The following is a 16,819-nucleotide window of genomic DNA, read 5'->3' as shown; positions in this document are numbered from 1 at the left end:
CCCCGGTTGTATAACACATTCTATTTCTTAACCACACACTTGTGCTCTTGTTCTCAGGCCGGCGAGGACAGACAAGACACCAGCGGACCTCAGCACTCTGAATGACGTTGGATACCAAATTCGTATTTAACAAGGAAGTGACACAAGAATCCCTGGTGCTTCCCTTTGCACTTTACCCCATTCAGTCATATTTTTTTTCTAAAGATCTGTGACTATTTATTATCAAGTTTTTATTTATGCTTTTAATTGACAGATTTGAATTTTTACACTTTTTTTTTGTTTTAAATACCAATTTTGCCAGCTTTGAAGAAACTGCGCAGTCACGCTGAACATCCTGGATGTCTCCGGACACAGTAATTATCATTTTATTTGGTCACCTTCTGTTTCTTCCCCTATTATCCCTCCAGAATTGATACTATGGGCACGTGCGACCCTTCTCCAGGGAAACAGCATTGTGTATTGAAATACTGCAAAGTATTGACATAAGCTTTGTCTGTAACCAGTGCGAGGAGGAAACCAGATCCAAGAGCGACACCTTTCCTTCAAATGAAGCTTTACAGCCTTCTGCTGTGTCCCCACACTGTGGAATACAAGTGACCACCTTTGGACTGTATGTTCTTCATGTACAGCAAACCTTTCATGGCAGTTTCAACACAAGAAAAATTTTAAGACTGAAAATGGACTGCACCGACGTTTACTGTTTTATCAATAACACATTAAAAGCATTATGTACGTTTTATACTAAATGTAACTGAAAGCAACAATTCAGAGAGAGTGCGTATAATATAACAAATGACAATTCCAGGTGTCAATATTGCAACATCAGCACAAACCTCTTTCCCCTTAAAATCATATCATTTCTTTGACTAGTCACAATCGGGCTTATGGAAGAACATGAACATTTAGTCTCAACCTCTTGAGTCCCAGGGTTTTTCTTTCTCTAGTCCCACTGAGCCTCAGAGCTCTTTTTTTCAGCATGTCTCAGTTCCACACATTATACCTTTTTGGGGGTTATTTACTAAAACTAGAGAGTGCAAAATCTGGTGCAGTTTTGCATAGAAACCACTCCGCTTCCAGGTTTTATTGTCAAAGCTTAATTGAACAAGCTGAAGTTAGAAGCTGATTGGCTACCATGCATAGCTGCAGCAGATTGAGTGATCCAGTTTTACTAAATCTTCCCCTTTTTTGGACAGGGATTTAATTTGGTAGCATGTTTGGGTAAATTTATTCTTTTTTTCCTTAGTTTCTGTTGCCAATGAATAGTAAAAAAGTAAACAAAAAATGTAATTTTGCTGCAGTTTTGCCCATTACCAAAGCCTGCTGGTTAAAATATCACATTAGTGCGACTTTTATGTAACAGTGCGACATTTGCAGGGAATATAATGGCTTTCATAAATTGTTGGCAAAACCTTAACATAACATTAAGTTGACTTGAGGAGAGCACACATTAGTACAATGGTGACTTTCTCACAGGTTCACAGGGGTGGCAATGCATTCATTGTTGTGACTTGGGGATTAAAATGGGGAGTGATTTTTTTTTTTATTAACTTTCTTTTTTAAAAAAAAAAAAAATGTTTTCTTCTTCATGGAAGGTCTGGAGACCCGATCCAGACCCCCATGTGGTTGTGCAGCAGCGAAACAGTCCTGCCCAAGTCTCTACTCCATGCATTTGTTTTGTGACTACACACCTAATATAAACACAGTGCAGAAGCATCTAATAGGGCCCATCCACACCAAAAAGTGTTTCCTGCATGTGTTTGCATGTGCAGCGAAGTGCATTTTTTATGCGCATTTGCATGCATTTTTCCTAAGTTTGCATCTTCCATCTATTTATGTGCACTGCAGGATCACCATCTGCATCCTGGACTGAGATGCAGGCTCAGAGATGACAGAGTAATGTGAATCCTGCAGTTCTTGGCTTTGTTTACAGATGTCTGACACAGATCAAACTGATTGATTGACAGAGTTTATGTGGCCTAGGACTTGGGTAACAAACAATTGATGGGACATCAACTGTCTGACTTCAGGTGATCTCTGACACTCAAGCCGAGATTAAAGCATAAAAACACAAAAGGAAGGCCAAACCAGATGGTAAAGGAGTCCAAGTCACTTTAATTAATCAGAATTTGATCATATTGAAAAGCCAATGCAATTTGAGGGCCAATGCATTCCCCCTTCTTTGGGGCTTGAAATGAGGGATTAACTAGATTCAGTGAAATAGTAACCAGAGAGATCTCTACTAGATCTGACTTTTCTCATGGGAAGTTTATAAGAGCTACTGTCCCCCGATAATGACTGGGGCAGCCCTCGAGCTGAAATGTCAGGCTGAAAAAACATAAAGCTTAACCGTGCTGCAAATATAAAGCTTTCATAACTATGACTGTATAATTTATTATCATTTAATACTGAAAATTTAGGTTTCTCAGTAAGCCAAATCGTGACAGTTGCTCTTTAAAGGAAACCTATACTAAATTACCTCTCAACAAATATTTTGGGCTGTTACATTAATGAAGGAAGATTTTCAGTGTGCGATAGGGAGAATTTATTTTGAAATTTGGCAAACATAACCCAAGAAAATTGTACTGAGCAGTTTTATAAAAGGGCAGCATTGTGGGAATTAATATGTAATTGTCCGTAAAATGCTTCTGCGCATTTAGACATGTAAACAACTATAAATGTTCACATCCATAATATTTTTCTTTTGCCAAAAACCTAGAAAGCCAAGATGTATCCAAAAGGTAATCCTTATATTCAATCTCAGAGAACAAGCCCTGCAGCCCTAGGTGTAGAGTAGGTACAGAGAAGCAGAGCAAATATTTTTAAATTTAGGGTGCACAGACCTAAAATAGGGATAAAGTATCTGTTTAGCTTTAGACTTACAAGTATGCCCAGGTAGCTCCTGCTTGGGAATCATTCTCTCTGGGACAGCAGGCAGTAGCTGACAGCTCCCTATGGGGCCAGCAGTGGAGCTGTGTGAGAAGGTGGGAACCAGAGCATGTAGGCTCACAGAGGGATGGAGAGCTCTGAGTTGCCAGTGGTGGATGACAGTGTGTTGGTAGACCTTTGTGGAGCAAGGCACAACTCTTCCGAGTTAGAAGGAGACAGCTGGATTTGTTGGGAATCCTGAATTTTAAGGTGCTGGAATACATTTGGACGGATGCTTAAAATCATAATCGTTCAATAATATACTGAACACTCTGGGGTGTCAAAAACTGGAAGTTCAATAAAGAGGGAGCAACAGGACAAAATGGAAAATCAAAAAGGTCAGTTCTTAAGGTGGAGGCAGTCCTTCATTGCCTGTGTGGTAGAAAACACAATCCGTACTAACCGTTGTACTTGAAATGCCAACACACAAGGAAAGAACGTATCTCCACCTTGACCAAATCCACTTTGTTTTTCATGGTTCCTGTGCTCACCATCATGACCCCTACATTCTCCTGGTGGCGATTCTCAATAATCCTCTTGTGGAAAAGGTGGACCCATCATTTATGGACCACCAGGAGGTCCATGTGAGCTTGGGAATGGCTCACCAAGCCCGAGGGTGGGTAATGTTGGGACAGAGGCTATTGTGGTGGGATTTAGATGCAAATGGGGGAAAGTCACTGGTGGTGTGTATGGGTCCTGGCATCCTGCGACATGGTGGTAATATTGTAGGGGTGACTGCCGTGGTAGGTTTGTAGGTGCAGATGTTAGACATCCACTAAAAGGAAACATTGGTACTGGGAATGGCCCACCAAACCCTAGGGTGGGTAATGTTGTGAGGGAGGCTACTGTGGTGGGATTTAGGGGCAGGTGGGGGAAAGTCACTGGTGGTGTGCATGGATCCTGGCATCCTGGGGTGTGGTGGTGGTGGGTAATATTGTGGAGGCAACTGCAGTTTTATAGGTGCGGGTGTTAAGAGAACCACTAATAGCAAACATTGGTTCTGGGAATGGCCCACCAAGCCCTAGGGTGGGTAATGTTGTGAGGGAGGCTACTGTGGTGGGATTTAGGTGCAGGGGGGAGTCACTGGTGGTGTGCATGGGTCCTGGCATCCTGTGACATGGTGGTGGTGGGTAACTGCAGTCGTAGGTTTGTAAGTGCAGGTGTTAGAGAGCCACTAATAGCAAACACTGGTTCTGGGAATGGCACACCAAGCCCATGTGATGGTTTTGCATTGTGGAAGCAGCTGCTGTGGTGGGTCTTGGCTTCCTGAACCTTGAGAATGGCCCACCAAGCCCTGGCGATGGGTAATGTTGAGGGGGCAGGTGTTGTGGTGGGTTTTTAGGTGTGGTCAGTGGAAAGCTACTTTTGGCAGATCTTGTTCTTGGCCTCTCAGGACCAAGGAATGGTCAACCAAGTTTGTTTGGTGAGTAATGTTTTGGGGCAGCTGCTGTCATGGGTTTTTAGGCACTTGTGGTGGCAAACATGGGTCCTAGCAACTCTAGCTGGCTTACTCTATTTTTTTATGTCTGTTCGACCTTATTTTAAATGTAAAATTCTAATTCTATTCCTCTAGCTTGGTTTTCAGTCCCAGCATGTACATGCATAAATTACTCAGAAATGTCTACTTTTAGTTTTATGCAGCTGATCAGTGACCCATAATATACAATACTGCTGCGTCCACATCCCTAAACTAATTGTATGGATCTGAACACAGCATTTTGTATGCTCGTGTGCATGAGCCTTCTAGCATGTACAACATGTTAAGTCTTCCCTGTAGTGGCTGTGTGTGAGACTTGGCAGCTTTTCTGTTGAACGGAGAGGTACAGGATAAGGCATATAAGCGTCAATTCACGAAGCTATACTAGTCATCTTAACTGTATTGGTTATTTTATTTGAGGTTTTCATCAAACTGTTCAGTGCACAAACAAAATTGCTAAATAGATGTACAATCTTATTTGCTCTCCTGTTGAAGTGGAACTAAAACCTTCCTATCCCGAAGGACAGCGCCATCTTAGCTTCTGTTTAGATCTGCAGTTGCCATGATGCTGCACATGACACCAGCCATTGGAGGGCCTGACATATGGAGGCGAGAGAACATTGATCAGTAATCTCTGTATACATTAGGTCAGAGGTGTCCATTTATGAACCAGCAGTAATAGATCGCTGCTCAGTTCTCCGGCATTCTCAGAGAACACAGTTTTCCTGTGAATGCCGTTTATGAAGCATATGTAGATCAGTTCTCCAAACGAAGGGAGAATGGTCTACAAACGCTGTAAAATGGCTGATTTTACTATAATCTCGCGAGATTACAGTAAAAGATCAGTTTACTAAGCAGAGGTAAATTATCTCTGCTTAGTTTGCGGTCCCTCCGATTCTCCAGCTCTGGGCTGGAGAATCTGGAGGGAGAACACAGATCTTCAGAGAAGGGCTAAACATATTCTCCTGGGTGTCATAAACTGTGAATGACCAGAGAATGGCTGTGATTCTCTGAATCGCAGCTATTCTGTGTGTCATAAACGGACACCATAATCTCTATCCAGCACCATTTCTGGGGTCAAAACAGAACTGAGGAGAGGTCCATGGAACAACGTTGTGTGCTCAAACTTAAAGTGGTCACTTTACCTACAGCTAAGTATATAATAAAGCTTACCTGTAGGTAAAATGAATATCTCCTAAACATGCACCGTTTGGAGGATATCCTCATGTGTTGCAGCCGGTGAAGTCACTAGCGGATATGCACGGCATTCTGAATGGACGGCATACTCGAGTATGCTGTGTGTTGAGAGTGCTGTGACTCCCGTGTGCATGCGCGGGACTGACATCATCACTGCTCAGCCATTCAGATGGCCAGAGCCCGAAAACCGAAACGGAAGACTGGATGAAGATGGGAGCCCGGTCAATGACGACAGCACGCTGCTGGAGGGCTTCATTTTAAGGTGAGCCTTTTATAATGTGTTAGTATGTGATGCGTCCTAGCACATTAAGCCATTGACTTGCAGGGGACCAGATTTTTATTTTTTTTTAGCGTTCACTACCGCTTTAAAGAAAACATGAGAAAAATGCTATTTAAAGTGCAAGTGAAGGCCAATAGCTGAATAATACGCATGTGCATTTTCTTACCTGTCAAAAAATTGTGGTTGTGTTCAGCCAATGTTTTATTCAACACACTATACAAGTCCTTTTGTTTGCTATCAAAGCAATGCAAATAGGCCAAAGCTGTGATTAGATAGTGACAGAGCAGCAGCTTACTTATGAGGATATCTCTCTGCTCCCTCTCTCAATTAGCAATTTCCATTGTTTGAAGTTACAGTACTGTGCAATGCATTAAAGTATGATTGTGTTACAGTGCTAAAGACAAACAGAGGTACTATTTTAAAATCGTTTTTTGTGTATTTAGAGGTTTTGCGTGGAGTTTGTTCTAAAGACTGAAATGTGGAATCTGTCATTGCAGACTTGTTTTTAAAGCTGTAGCTCAAACGTCATCTTCAAGTCACCCAAGTTGGCTTTATAAGCTCAATGTAGGAATGAGATGAGAGAAGAAGAAAAAAACCTATGCAAATCCTACATGTATATACAAACATATGTCACATCCGTGCAATGCTTATTAAGAGCAAAATGCAAACGTCATGATGTAAATGAGGAAAGAACTGGGTATTATTGCCAGCAGCAACCAATAATGTTGCTTCCTCTCTGTTTTTGGTGTTGGAAAGCATAATAAAAGAAGTGTGATTGCTAAGGGATGTATCACACTGCCTTCAGACACTATCTGTAGGGTCCCTGTTTTGCTTTAATTGCTGAGCAATAAGAGGATGAGCTCTGAGGTGTGAACTGTTCTCTCCGCATTCTGACTGAAGATATGCAAGAAAAGGGCTGAGCTGCTCTGTACTCTCTTGCTCTCCAGACTGCACTCATCATGTACAAAAGCTGGGAGCAGTGATCCACCAATCAGTGGAGAGTACAGAGTGGACCATTCCGCTCAAGACTGTTTATTTAGTGCCTGGAATGGCCAATGGTCCTCTATCCTATACTACTTTATCCACTTCTGGAGGATATGTGAATTTTATGTTGGTTGGAGATACTGAGGAAACAATACGGTGATATGCACACAGCCTGTTTCTTCAATATCCAGATTAGATGTCATATAGGGTCAGGTAAGGCGTGACCTTAGCTCATGTCTTTCCTGGAAGGAGTTGCATGAGATGATTCTCCTTTTCTTTGTGGTTTTTACGGCCCTGCTTGTGAAATTTAAGGAATAAGTGCACTTTTGATCCATTATATTCTTTTTAATGTGCCCAGACAAATTAAGTAGGTTTGCAAATAAAACTTTGTTTCCTTCTTCTGCTGCCCCCAGAAAACTGTACAGGAATTCCCAGTGTTCTAGAAGTTTAGATTGTCAGTCTGATGGCTGATAAAGCCATTTCCATACCTGTAGGCAAATGACTGCTGTGTACATCAACATCAAGCTATCCCCAGCATCCTTCTAGAAATGCATGGTTCTAATCTCCTATAGGGATGCTTAAGGCCCCTTTCACACGGGCGGTTGTTCAGCTGCTTGTAAATGCAGATTATTTTATTTTGAAATTCCAACACTCTTGGCACACAGATCACTTGCGTTTGTACATTGCATTTATGTGCGTTTACATGCAGCTGCATTTAGCTGCGGTAGTAAATTCGTGCCTTTTCTTAATGCAACCGTTTACTTATTTTTTCTTTGTACTGCGATTAACTGCATTTATGCACATCTAGCTGTGGTACATCGCTCCTAGACACAGTCAACTTTATTTTTCCTAAACTCCTAAAACCGTATGTTCTGAAAACATTACTAAATGCATTGTGTGAATGGAGCCATAGAGATGCATTGTCTGCATTTAGCTGCAGTAAGTTCCTCTAACCCAGTGTTTCTCAACTCCAGTCCTCATGGACCCCCAACAGGTCATGTTTTCAGGATTTCCCTCAGATGAAACAGCTGTGGTAATTACTAAGGCAGTGAAACTGATCAAATCACCTGTGCAAAATAATGGAAATCCTGAAAACATGACCTGTTGGGGGTCCATGAGGACTGGAGTTGAGAAACACTGCTCTAACCGCAGCTAAAAGCTGAAATCTAACCACCCGTGTGAAAGGGGCCTTAAAGGCAAGCATGTAGAAATGGTTTCCAATGGTGTCCTTTTTCACACAGTTGCAATGCAAGGTGTCGGTCTTCTTTATCCTCCTGCCATCCAAGGGATAATGAGCAATGTCACCTTTTGTTTTTATCTTTTACCATAAAGGTGCACTTATTTTTTAATTTATTATGATTTATTAAAAAGAAAATCTGAGCTCCAAATGAATTTCCATTTTAAGTACAATAGTATGTGAGTGACATGTGTTGTAATGTTGTTGCAGCTCCCATTATATGTGCTGCAATTAAGCTGGTAAGTTTAAAGGGCTTCTCCACTTAGATCTGAAGTGGCTTCAGACTTTTCAGTTCCATAACACGGATGAGTCCTCCCCTACTGTTTACCATCACGTTCTGCCTGGGGTCAGTTCTGGTCTGCCTGCTGACAACACCATTGAAATATCGGAGGTGTTGGTGAAATTGTAGTGTGATGTGCAGTTTCTTTTGTAAATACTCTTCCTTTGTCTTTATAACTCTTAGAATAAGATTCTTGTAACAAAGTGTTCTAAACCCACAACAGTACAATCAGTCTGTATATGCAGTAAAGCATGCTTGTTATACTCACTGTGGAACCTAAGGGGTTAATCCTCTGCATTGTCCAAAAAAGGCTGTTTGATCCTCCCCTTCTTCCACAGTTCCCAATCCATCTGTTGATAGTACAGAGTTCTAGGAGTCATTCTGCACATGCTCAGTTTAGTGTGTATTGCAAGAGAGGTTTTTCTTCTTTGGGAGTGTGCATGTGATCAGCACAGAGCCAGTCAGCATTGTCCAGATAGAGGGTCAGGGGTTATGCAGGCTCGTAGGACAGTCAAGAGTAGACTATGGTGTTTTCCTGTTACTTTCACACCTCAACAGGGCCCCAGCCCCCATCATTAATGTCTTCCTCCCCCTTCGCATACATCATTCATCCAATCTGCACAAAAGCACTCAGAAAATACAACCAACAACAAGTTGCTGCATTTTACCTTAGTGTTCCAAACTTGTTTTCAAGAGTAGAATGCCAATATGGCTGCTAACATTTGTAGTGCTGAGAAGTGGGACGTTTACTTCTGTCTGGTATTGATGTCACACACACGGGGGGGGGGGGGGGGGGGACGACTCTATACTGCAAGCACTCTGCTCCCTGCCACACTACAACAGACTGTAGGAGGATTGCGAGGGACCACAAATTGCAATTCTGAGAACCATGGTTTGGCAAACACTACTCAGCCCCGTGCATGTCTCAACTGATGTAAAGAGATTTAGGCTGGTCATACACACTTAAGTTGTATATTCACTTTTGTTTTAAGATTTACCAAAACTATGTAATTGGGGGACGGCCTAAATATTCATCCATTCAGACTGCATCCAGTTAGGCAAGTCCTGCATGGTTGTTGATCTAAAAGACTATTGTACAGTCTGCTTTCCACAATCTGCTGTCTTTCATTTTTCTTTTCTTTACAATTGCTACGTAGGCACTGAGCTAGAATAAAGCTGACCAGAGATGGACTGTTTTTGTGCACTCAGCTGGCTAAGGCAAAAAAAACCTTTTTTTTTTAAAATGAACAGATTCTCCCATCCACACAACTGAGGTGGATAAAGCTGTGCTACTGCATTCTGACAGCGGGACTCCTCCACTGTCAGCATGCACTGCTTAAGCGGAAATTTTCCAACGTTCCTGTTTGAAAGCAGCCAATCATTGAGTCGACTTCTCTCTAGTAGGAATGGCCATAAATGGATCGAAATTCAGCCACTCCTTGTTGCGATCTTAGAAACACAGATGTGGCCTTCTTGCTTGTTTCAGTGTAGCAACTCATTCAGTGTAAATGTCTTTCAAGGGAACAGCTGGATACAAGGGAGGATCTGAATATTGCCTAAGTTCTTGGGCAACCCCTCCACCATGTGACAAGCAAAGTTTGCTACTTCAGCCAACCAGAAAAGGTCTAGGGATGAAAGACCAAATCTGTTTGGTTGCCGTAGACCATGATCCCCTTTGCTGCAGTTTTTGGCCTACCTTTTCCAGATTCTGACCAATCAGTAAGGAGGATAAAGGGGAGGACAATCTGTGTGTGCGAAGAGATCTGAAGCTGGGCTTTAACTTTCAATGAAAGTGGAAAATTTCTTTCAATGTCGTATTTTAAGAAAAGGGCAGTAAAGTGATTAATAAGTATTTTCTGATGATTCTACTCATTAGGGGATATTATAAATGTCTTAATTTTTTGGAAATGTAAGATCTGTGCATCTTCTGCTGTTTTTTTTCCTCTTTTTAATTCCCTTCCTCTCAGATTGCAATATGTCATTTTTATGTGAGTGTTATATTTTGCTATTTTTACATAAATAAATATTTGCTTTTATTGTGTTTTTGATTTGGTGTCATATAAAGTGGTGTTCACAAATACAGCTATATATAGTACATACCAATAGTGGGACTGTAGGTATGAAATCTTCTGGTGTTATTAAAGGGTTAACATTGAGGTCAGATATGTTTTACACATCTGTACTTTTTTTTTAAACTACGGTTTACTCAGGTCTGCACACATCATTGGGCTTCAATTCATGTAGCCGTGCCACATAATATAATGCATGGCTGAGGGAAAAGCAAACCTCGAAAGCAGTGTGCTTACAGTGAAGCACACAGACACCTCCACTAGTAAAACCCTCCCTGCACACAGTTAACCCTTTGATTGTCCCTCATGTTAACCCCTTCCTGCCCAGTGCCATTAGTACAGTGTCAGTGCTTTTTTTTTTTTTTGCTTTTTTTTAGCACTGTTCACTGGTAGATGTTAGTAACACCAAGTCAGTTCCCCCCAGTGTCAGAATGTCCGCCCAAGTCCCGCTATAAGTCGCTGATCGCTGCCATTACTAGTGGAAAAAAAACATTCCAGTATATACACACCGCCATTTGTAAATGCTATAACTTTCACATAAACCAATTAATTTACACGTATTAGGATTTTTTTTTTAGCGGATACATTTATGATGAAATTAGATTTTTTTACTGGATATGTTTAATAACAAAAAGTCCAAAAAAAATTTTTTTTTCTCAAAATTGTCAGTCTTTTTTTCTCTTTCATAGAGCAAAACATAAAAATGCAACAGGCGATCAAATACCACCGAAAGAAAGCTAAATTCGTGGGGAAAAAAAAAAAGACGTAAATTTCATTTTGGTGCAGCGTTGCATGACCACGCAGTCGTCAGCTAAAGAGATGCAGCGCCGTAATGCAAAAAAAATGGTCTGGTCAGGAAGGACGGGAAATCCTGAGGGAGGCATGTGGTCAATTGGTTGCACTGAATGGTTACATCAGCCCTAATTTTAAAGGCTGCTTTTCAGACAGCCTGAAATTTAATTGGAAAGGACTTTTCTGTGTCAGCATTATTGCTGCTTTCTAAAGTATAATCAGGCAGGACCTGCTGTTTGTTAGTGACAGGTACACTTAGGGCCGGTTCACACTATACGCAGTCCACATGTGTTCCATATGCGTTTTTGCATGCACGTTTTTCACACATTTTTGATGCGTTCCAGTGCGTTTTATGCATTCCAGTTACATTTTTCCCCTCTCCTTTAATTTAAATAGGGAAATGTGCATTCCAGTGCAATCTGGTGCTTTTTACCGCATTCCATTACGATTCAGTGCAGGAAAAATGCAGCCTGTTCTACTTTTTTTTTTCTGCAACTGGAACTGCAAGCACTGATGTGAACTATGACATTGCCAACCGTATAACCTACTTTCTGTGCGTTTTGGATGCAGAAACAAAAAGCAACTGAAACGCATGTAGTGTGCACTGGCCCTTAAACGAAGTGTTCCAATTTGAATGCTCTTCTCGCTGTGTCATACTCTGCCACCAATCAATCTACTTAATTCCCCAGTGGGGATTCTCTCAAGCTTAATGCTGCATTTATCTGCAGAGCAGAGCTGACCAATATCCACAATGACAGCTGGATTAGGTGAGACACTTCCAGGATTCAGCACAGACACCTTAATCTCCATCCGCTTCCACTCGGCATGCATCATTTACTATTACAACCGACATGCTGGATTGATTATAACTGCATATTCTACCACATTCAGATCAGTGGTTTTCAGCATGGGTATCTGGCACTATGGCATTTCAGTACAGAACTATTTGTTTTTAGCCCCACTAGTTCAGGAATGGTAATTAAAGAGTTTTTCAGAGAAGATAGCTGTTTCTCTGTGTTCATATGCAAAATGAATGTGAATGGGAGTTATTTTATCATCATCCATCAGCTGTTGCAGGATTCTGAGGAAAGTGACAAGGTCTGCATCTCATTAGATGTGATTTCCCTTTGGACGTATCCCACCAAAAACTAATTTTTTGTTGCAGAGGATGCCCAAAATTTAACTCTTATCTTAGTGCAGACCTCTGGAAAAATCAATAAGCCACTCACACAAGCAAGAAATGGCATTTCTGGGGGCTTATTTCGAACACCATCTGAGTACAAAATGCCTCCAGGTTGCCATATTGCTTTGCATTTTACAGAAAATTATTGTGGCTGCAGATAGAAAAGGAAAGGCAATTTTTAATAATATTCAATTACAACAGGGCTCAACAAATCGCAGGCGCCAGGTTACCATGGCAACTAGAAATTGCATCCTGATGCCTGGGATTTTGTCAGCCCATTTATTGTTGATCTGTGGCATAAAGTCGGGGGACAGCCAGTACGGTCGCCCCGGGTGTAACACTTAGAGGGGTACAGTCTGCCAGGCCGCAAGTCCAAAGCGCAACAGCTGCAGCCCTCCAAGAGGTAAACCCTTCCCCTGGGGGGCGTGTCCAAGATAGCGGCAGGAGCAGACAGCTGGACAGGAGGCTCCAGTGTCTGGTTCATATCTCCACAGTCCCATCAGTGCAGGAAACACGCCCACTGTGCTGACACTCTCTGGGACATGGGTATGGACTGAGGCAGAAGTGCCAACTCACACCATTGCACAGGAGATCCTCTGACACTGCAGAGCCAAGCGGGTAGTTCCTCTGCCATTACCGCCAGCATGGCCACTCAGACAAAGGAGCCGGAGCCTGCCTCCTCTGCTGTGCCCGACTTTAACAAGTTGATGGAGGCTATGACAGGCTGTCAAAAATTCCTCTCCTGCCACTATAGGAAGGGAGGACAAAGTGCTGGGCTGCCATTTGCTGGAATTTTATGTGGACGGGTTCTTATGCCAGACAGTATGCAATGCACAGAGGCTACAGAATTTCACAGACAGGAACCAAACACCTGTACAGAGCAAGGACACTTCATGCTGATCTCTATTGTAGGTAATTGTAGCCCTATTTCTGCTAACAGAGATGGGGGTGGGTGATTTTGGAGGCGGGGGTGTCTTATTGAATGAGCACACCAGAGCAATGCTCAGGTGCATGGGTGCCCATGATTGGGTCTGTGTTGGGGGTTCACTAGCGATTTGGCCACTGGGGACACTCTGACCTCTAGCAACACCTCTCTCACCCTCCCTGTTTCCGGCCAGCCTATAACCCTGACAGTTTTTGAATGCTTTCAATTTTGTAAAAATGGTGTCATTTTTACAAGTCATCGCTGTGAGGCCAGCCAGTGGACATGCTGGCTGGTCACTCGGGTCTCTCAATGGGACAGGAGAGCCCAAGAGAGCAGCAGGAGGGGGAGAACATCCGCTCCCACTACTTGAAAAAGCAATCAAGCAGCTAGTTAGCCACTCTGATTGCCTTTACCAGAGAGCCAACCGCCGGCTCTACAAAACTGTTACAGGATGATGCCCGGTACAACCACTTGAAGTCTGCAAGCATTTACATTCTTACTTGCAATGTTGTTTACATAAATTGCCTTTTTTTTTTTTTAGTTTGAATTTGTTAGAAAATTTGTATATTCCAAGGTGATTCCCTAGCGCAGCCCCCTCTTTTCTTGATTGCCATAGACCTCCCCTCTTCTGAGAGTGTCTTATTACTTTCTGTGTTGGTCCAGCCTCTGCCAAGATATTCTTCCAGGAGAGGAGCAAAGGCAAATACTACAAAGTGTTACTTGAGTGAGTGACAGCACTGAGTCTGCTGGGGCTGTTGACATCACACCCAAGGTGGGGGCACCCAGAAGCACACTAAGGACTTTGGATGTCTACATAGGGAAACTTTTATAGGTGAATAACGTGTACAAAATATAATAGATGCACTTCTTATGTAACTAAAGAATCCCCCTTTGGGACTTTAATGAAGCAACCATACCATTACACATGTACTCAAAGCATATGTTTTAAAAAAGTTATTTTATTACTGGATGGATTCCAGGATGACATATTTGTTAAAGATACATTATCTTTAAAAACATTAGCTCTGATAGATATTGCAAGGATATTTCCTTCACATAATAACAAGATTCCCAAAAATTATGCTGATGCATTTCGCTCATTCCACTTTTTGATCTACTTCAAGGGGCATAAATACAAAGAATTTCTAAATAGACACATTAAGAATGAGTGATCATTTACACATAAGAAATGTATCAACAACATTCATATAATTACCATTTTGGTATTTACAAGGGAATTAAGCAATCAATATTGATCAAAGCAACCATAAAATAATATTACATAATGAAACAAACATGTTTATAGCATGCAAATAGGAAATCATTATTTCCACATTGGCAGACATGCAGCATTAGTGCATAACTACAGAGTCCCTCAAGTTAAATGTATTGCCTTAGATTGGATACATATCCCTGACCGTGGGGGGGATATTGGAATAAAAATCTCCTCCAGCTAGAACAAAAATGGATATATAGGATGCAGGCAACAGTCCCTCCAGGTCTAAATGAAGCTATATATTTTCGCCCCTTTTTAAAGGGATTTACTTCTGACAAAACTGACTAATTATTCTCTTCTAAATAAATAGGATTAGTTCTCAGTCTGCCTGTAACCTCTGGATTCACTTATGCTCTTTACCAATAACAGGTATTTGATGATAATTTAGAATATTAGCCTGAGTTAGGCATTAATTTAGGGGATGTGCACTACTATCATTACTATTGATAGTGCAATACTATTATTCTGCTATATTGTATATGTTTGTAAACTTGAATTACATATGGTATTCATATTTTCATATTGTGAACAGATTTTCGTTGGTTTTTCTATGTGTCTTAGATAGATTCCAGGATGACACTGGCCTTGTTTTGATGGGTGACCCTCGGTTTGGACATCCAGCACAGGATAAGGATGGCTTCATGGGGGTTTTCAAGTGTGGACTGTTCTATGGCTCTGGCGGTGTGGACAAAGGTTGCTTTGTCTAGCTGCCTTCAGAGTGCAATCTCCCATGTCGCTGGCATCCTATGACTGCCCTTGACATCTTGCGATACTGCAAATGTGTTCGACGTGGGCTGCGTCCTCACGCTGGCTGCCAGTGTGACGTCACATTCTTTACATCGGGGTTGGCAGCAGATCCCGGGGGAGAAGGGCTCCCTCACGGGCGCTGGGGTGGCCATATCGAGACGCCATATGGCGTCATTGGCGGCTTTCTTGCTTGAAGATGATCCCCCATGCTATCTTGGACAGTGAGCATTATGTTTTTTTTGGTGAAGAAGTATTTATCACTATGGGAAGTTGTGCCAGTAGTTTCATGGCCTTATTGGACTTCTATTATCAATTAAATAGCTGGATACAGTTTTGGGCCACTGGGATCTGGGACATCTCTACAGTTCAGTAAGCACTGTAGTTAGCTGCCATAGTGAAGGTATTTATGTACTGTTATTAGGTAGCTGTGATAGTATTTCCATTATAGATCAAACAATTACACAAAACCTTTGGTCCTGTGGGGCTTGTGACATCTTTATTATAAAACGAAGACTACTCTAGAGTATTATGCTCATTGGCTATGCCCTACATACTGTAAGCTTTTCTACATATATTAACCAGAACACCAACTTTTAGGCCTGTTACATAAGCCCTGTACCTAACTCGTATCACATCTTCTACGACATTATAGAGGGTGATTTGGCGTTCTCCTGTTGCAGTCCACATTGAGATGGACATCTGACCTCCTGTTGCTGTCAACATTATGAAATGGATATCTGACCACCTTTGTTCTTCTGATGGTTCACTCCATTAAAATTCAGGATCATATAGCCTCATCTTAGATATCATTTTATGAGTGCTCTGATCAATATTGATTGCTTAATTCCCTTGTAAGTACCAAAATGGTAATTATATGAAGGTTATTGATACATTTCTTATGTGTAAATTATCACTTATTCCTAATGTATCTATTTAGATTTTCTCCTATTTATATCCCCTGAAGAACATCAACAAGTGGAATGATCGAAACGCGTCAGTAATTTTTTGGAATCTTGTGTGAAGGAAATATCCTGCAAATATCTATCAGAGATAATGTATCTTTCACAAATGTCCGTGTAATAAAACATATGTTTTAAAAAAGTTATTTTGAGTACATGTGTAATGATATGGCTGCTGCATTAAAGTCCCATAGGGGGATTCTTTATTTACATTTATGCTGGGGACGAGCAGCTAGATATTCAATTTTCTGCTATGAAAATGTACTTCTTATGGGAACATTTTCAGTTATCTCCTACCTAAGCTCCACTATAAAAGAGGATTTATAGCCTGACTCAAAGTTGCCAGGAAGGAAATAGAATTAAAACACAAAACCAACACATACCTAACCCCTGAGAGGTAAGACTGCACTATTATAAACAGCTTAAAAACCAATGCCATTTATTTTTTTTATATTATAGTTTTGCTGTAGTAAAAATAAAAAAAACAG

The 16,819-nt window shown here is 41.4% G+C and overlaps 1 protein-coding gene across 2 annotated transcripts in view; it reads left to right on the top strand.

Annotated features, from left to right (window-relative positions):
- VASH2 (vasohibin 2) overlaps positions 1–10,421 on the top strand; it is a 146,570-nt gene extending 136,149 nt beyond the window's left edge. For both annotated transcript variants that reach the window (XM_089677781.1, XM_089677782.1), the window contains exon 8: positions 58–10,421. In XM_089677781.1, coding sequence (XP_089533907.1) covers positions 58–130 — 73 coding nt within the window. In that variant the 3' untranslated portion in view covers positions 131–10,421. The remainder of the gene's footprint in view (positions 1–57) is intronic.
- The last annotated feature ends 6,398 nt before the right edge of the window (positions 10,422–16,819 follow it).

This window comes from Staurois parvus, unplaced genomic scaffold (assembly GCF_062004578.1).
Source record: "Staurois parvus isolate SC_StPar_1 unplaced genomic scaffold, SC_StPar_1.0 ptg000192l, whole genome shotgun sequence".
Taxonomy (NCBI): domain Eukaryota; kingdom Metazoa; phylum Chordata; class Amphibia; order Anura; family Ranidae; genus Staurois; species Staurois parvus.
Note: the sequence above shows the minus strand (reverse complement) of the source record. Positions and strands in the feature narration are given on the sequence as shown.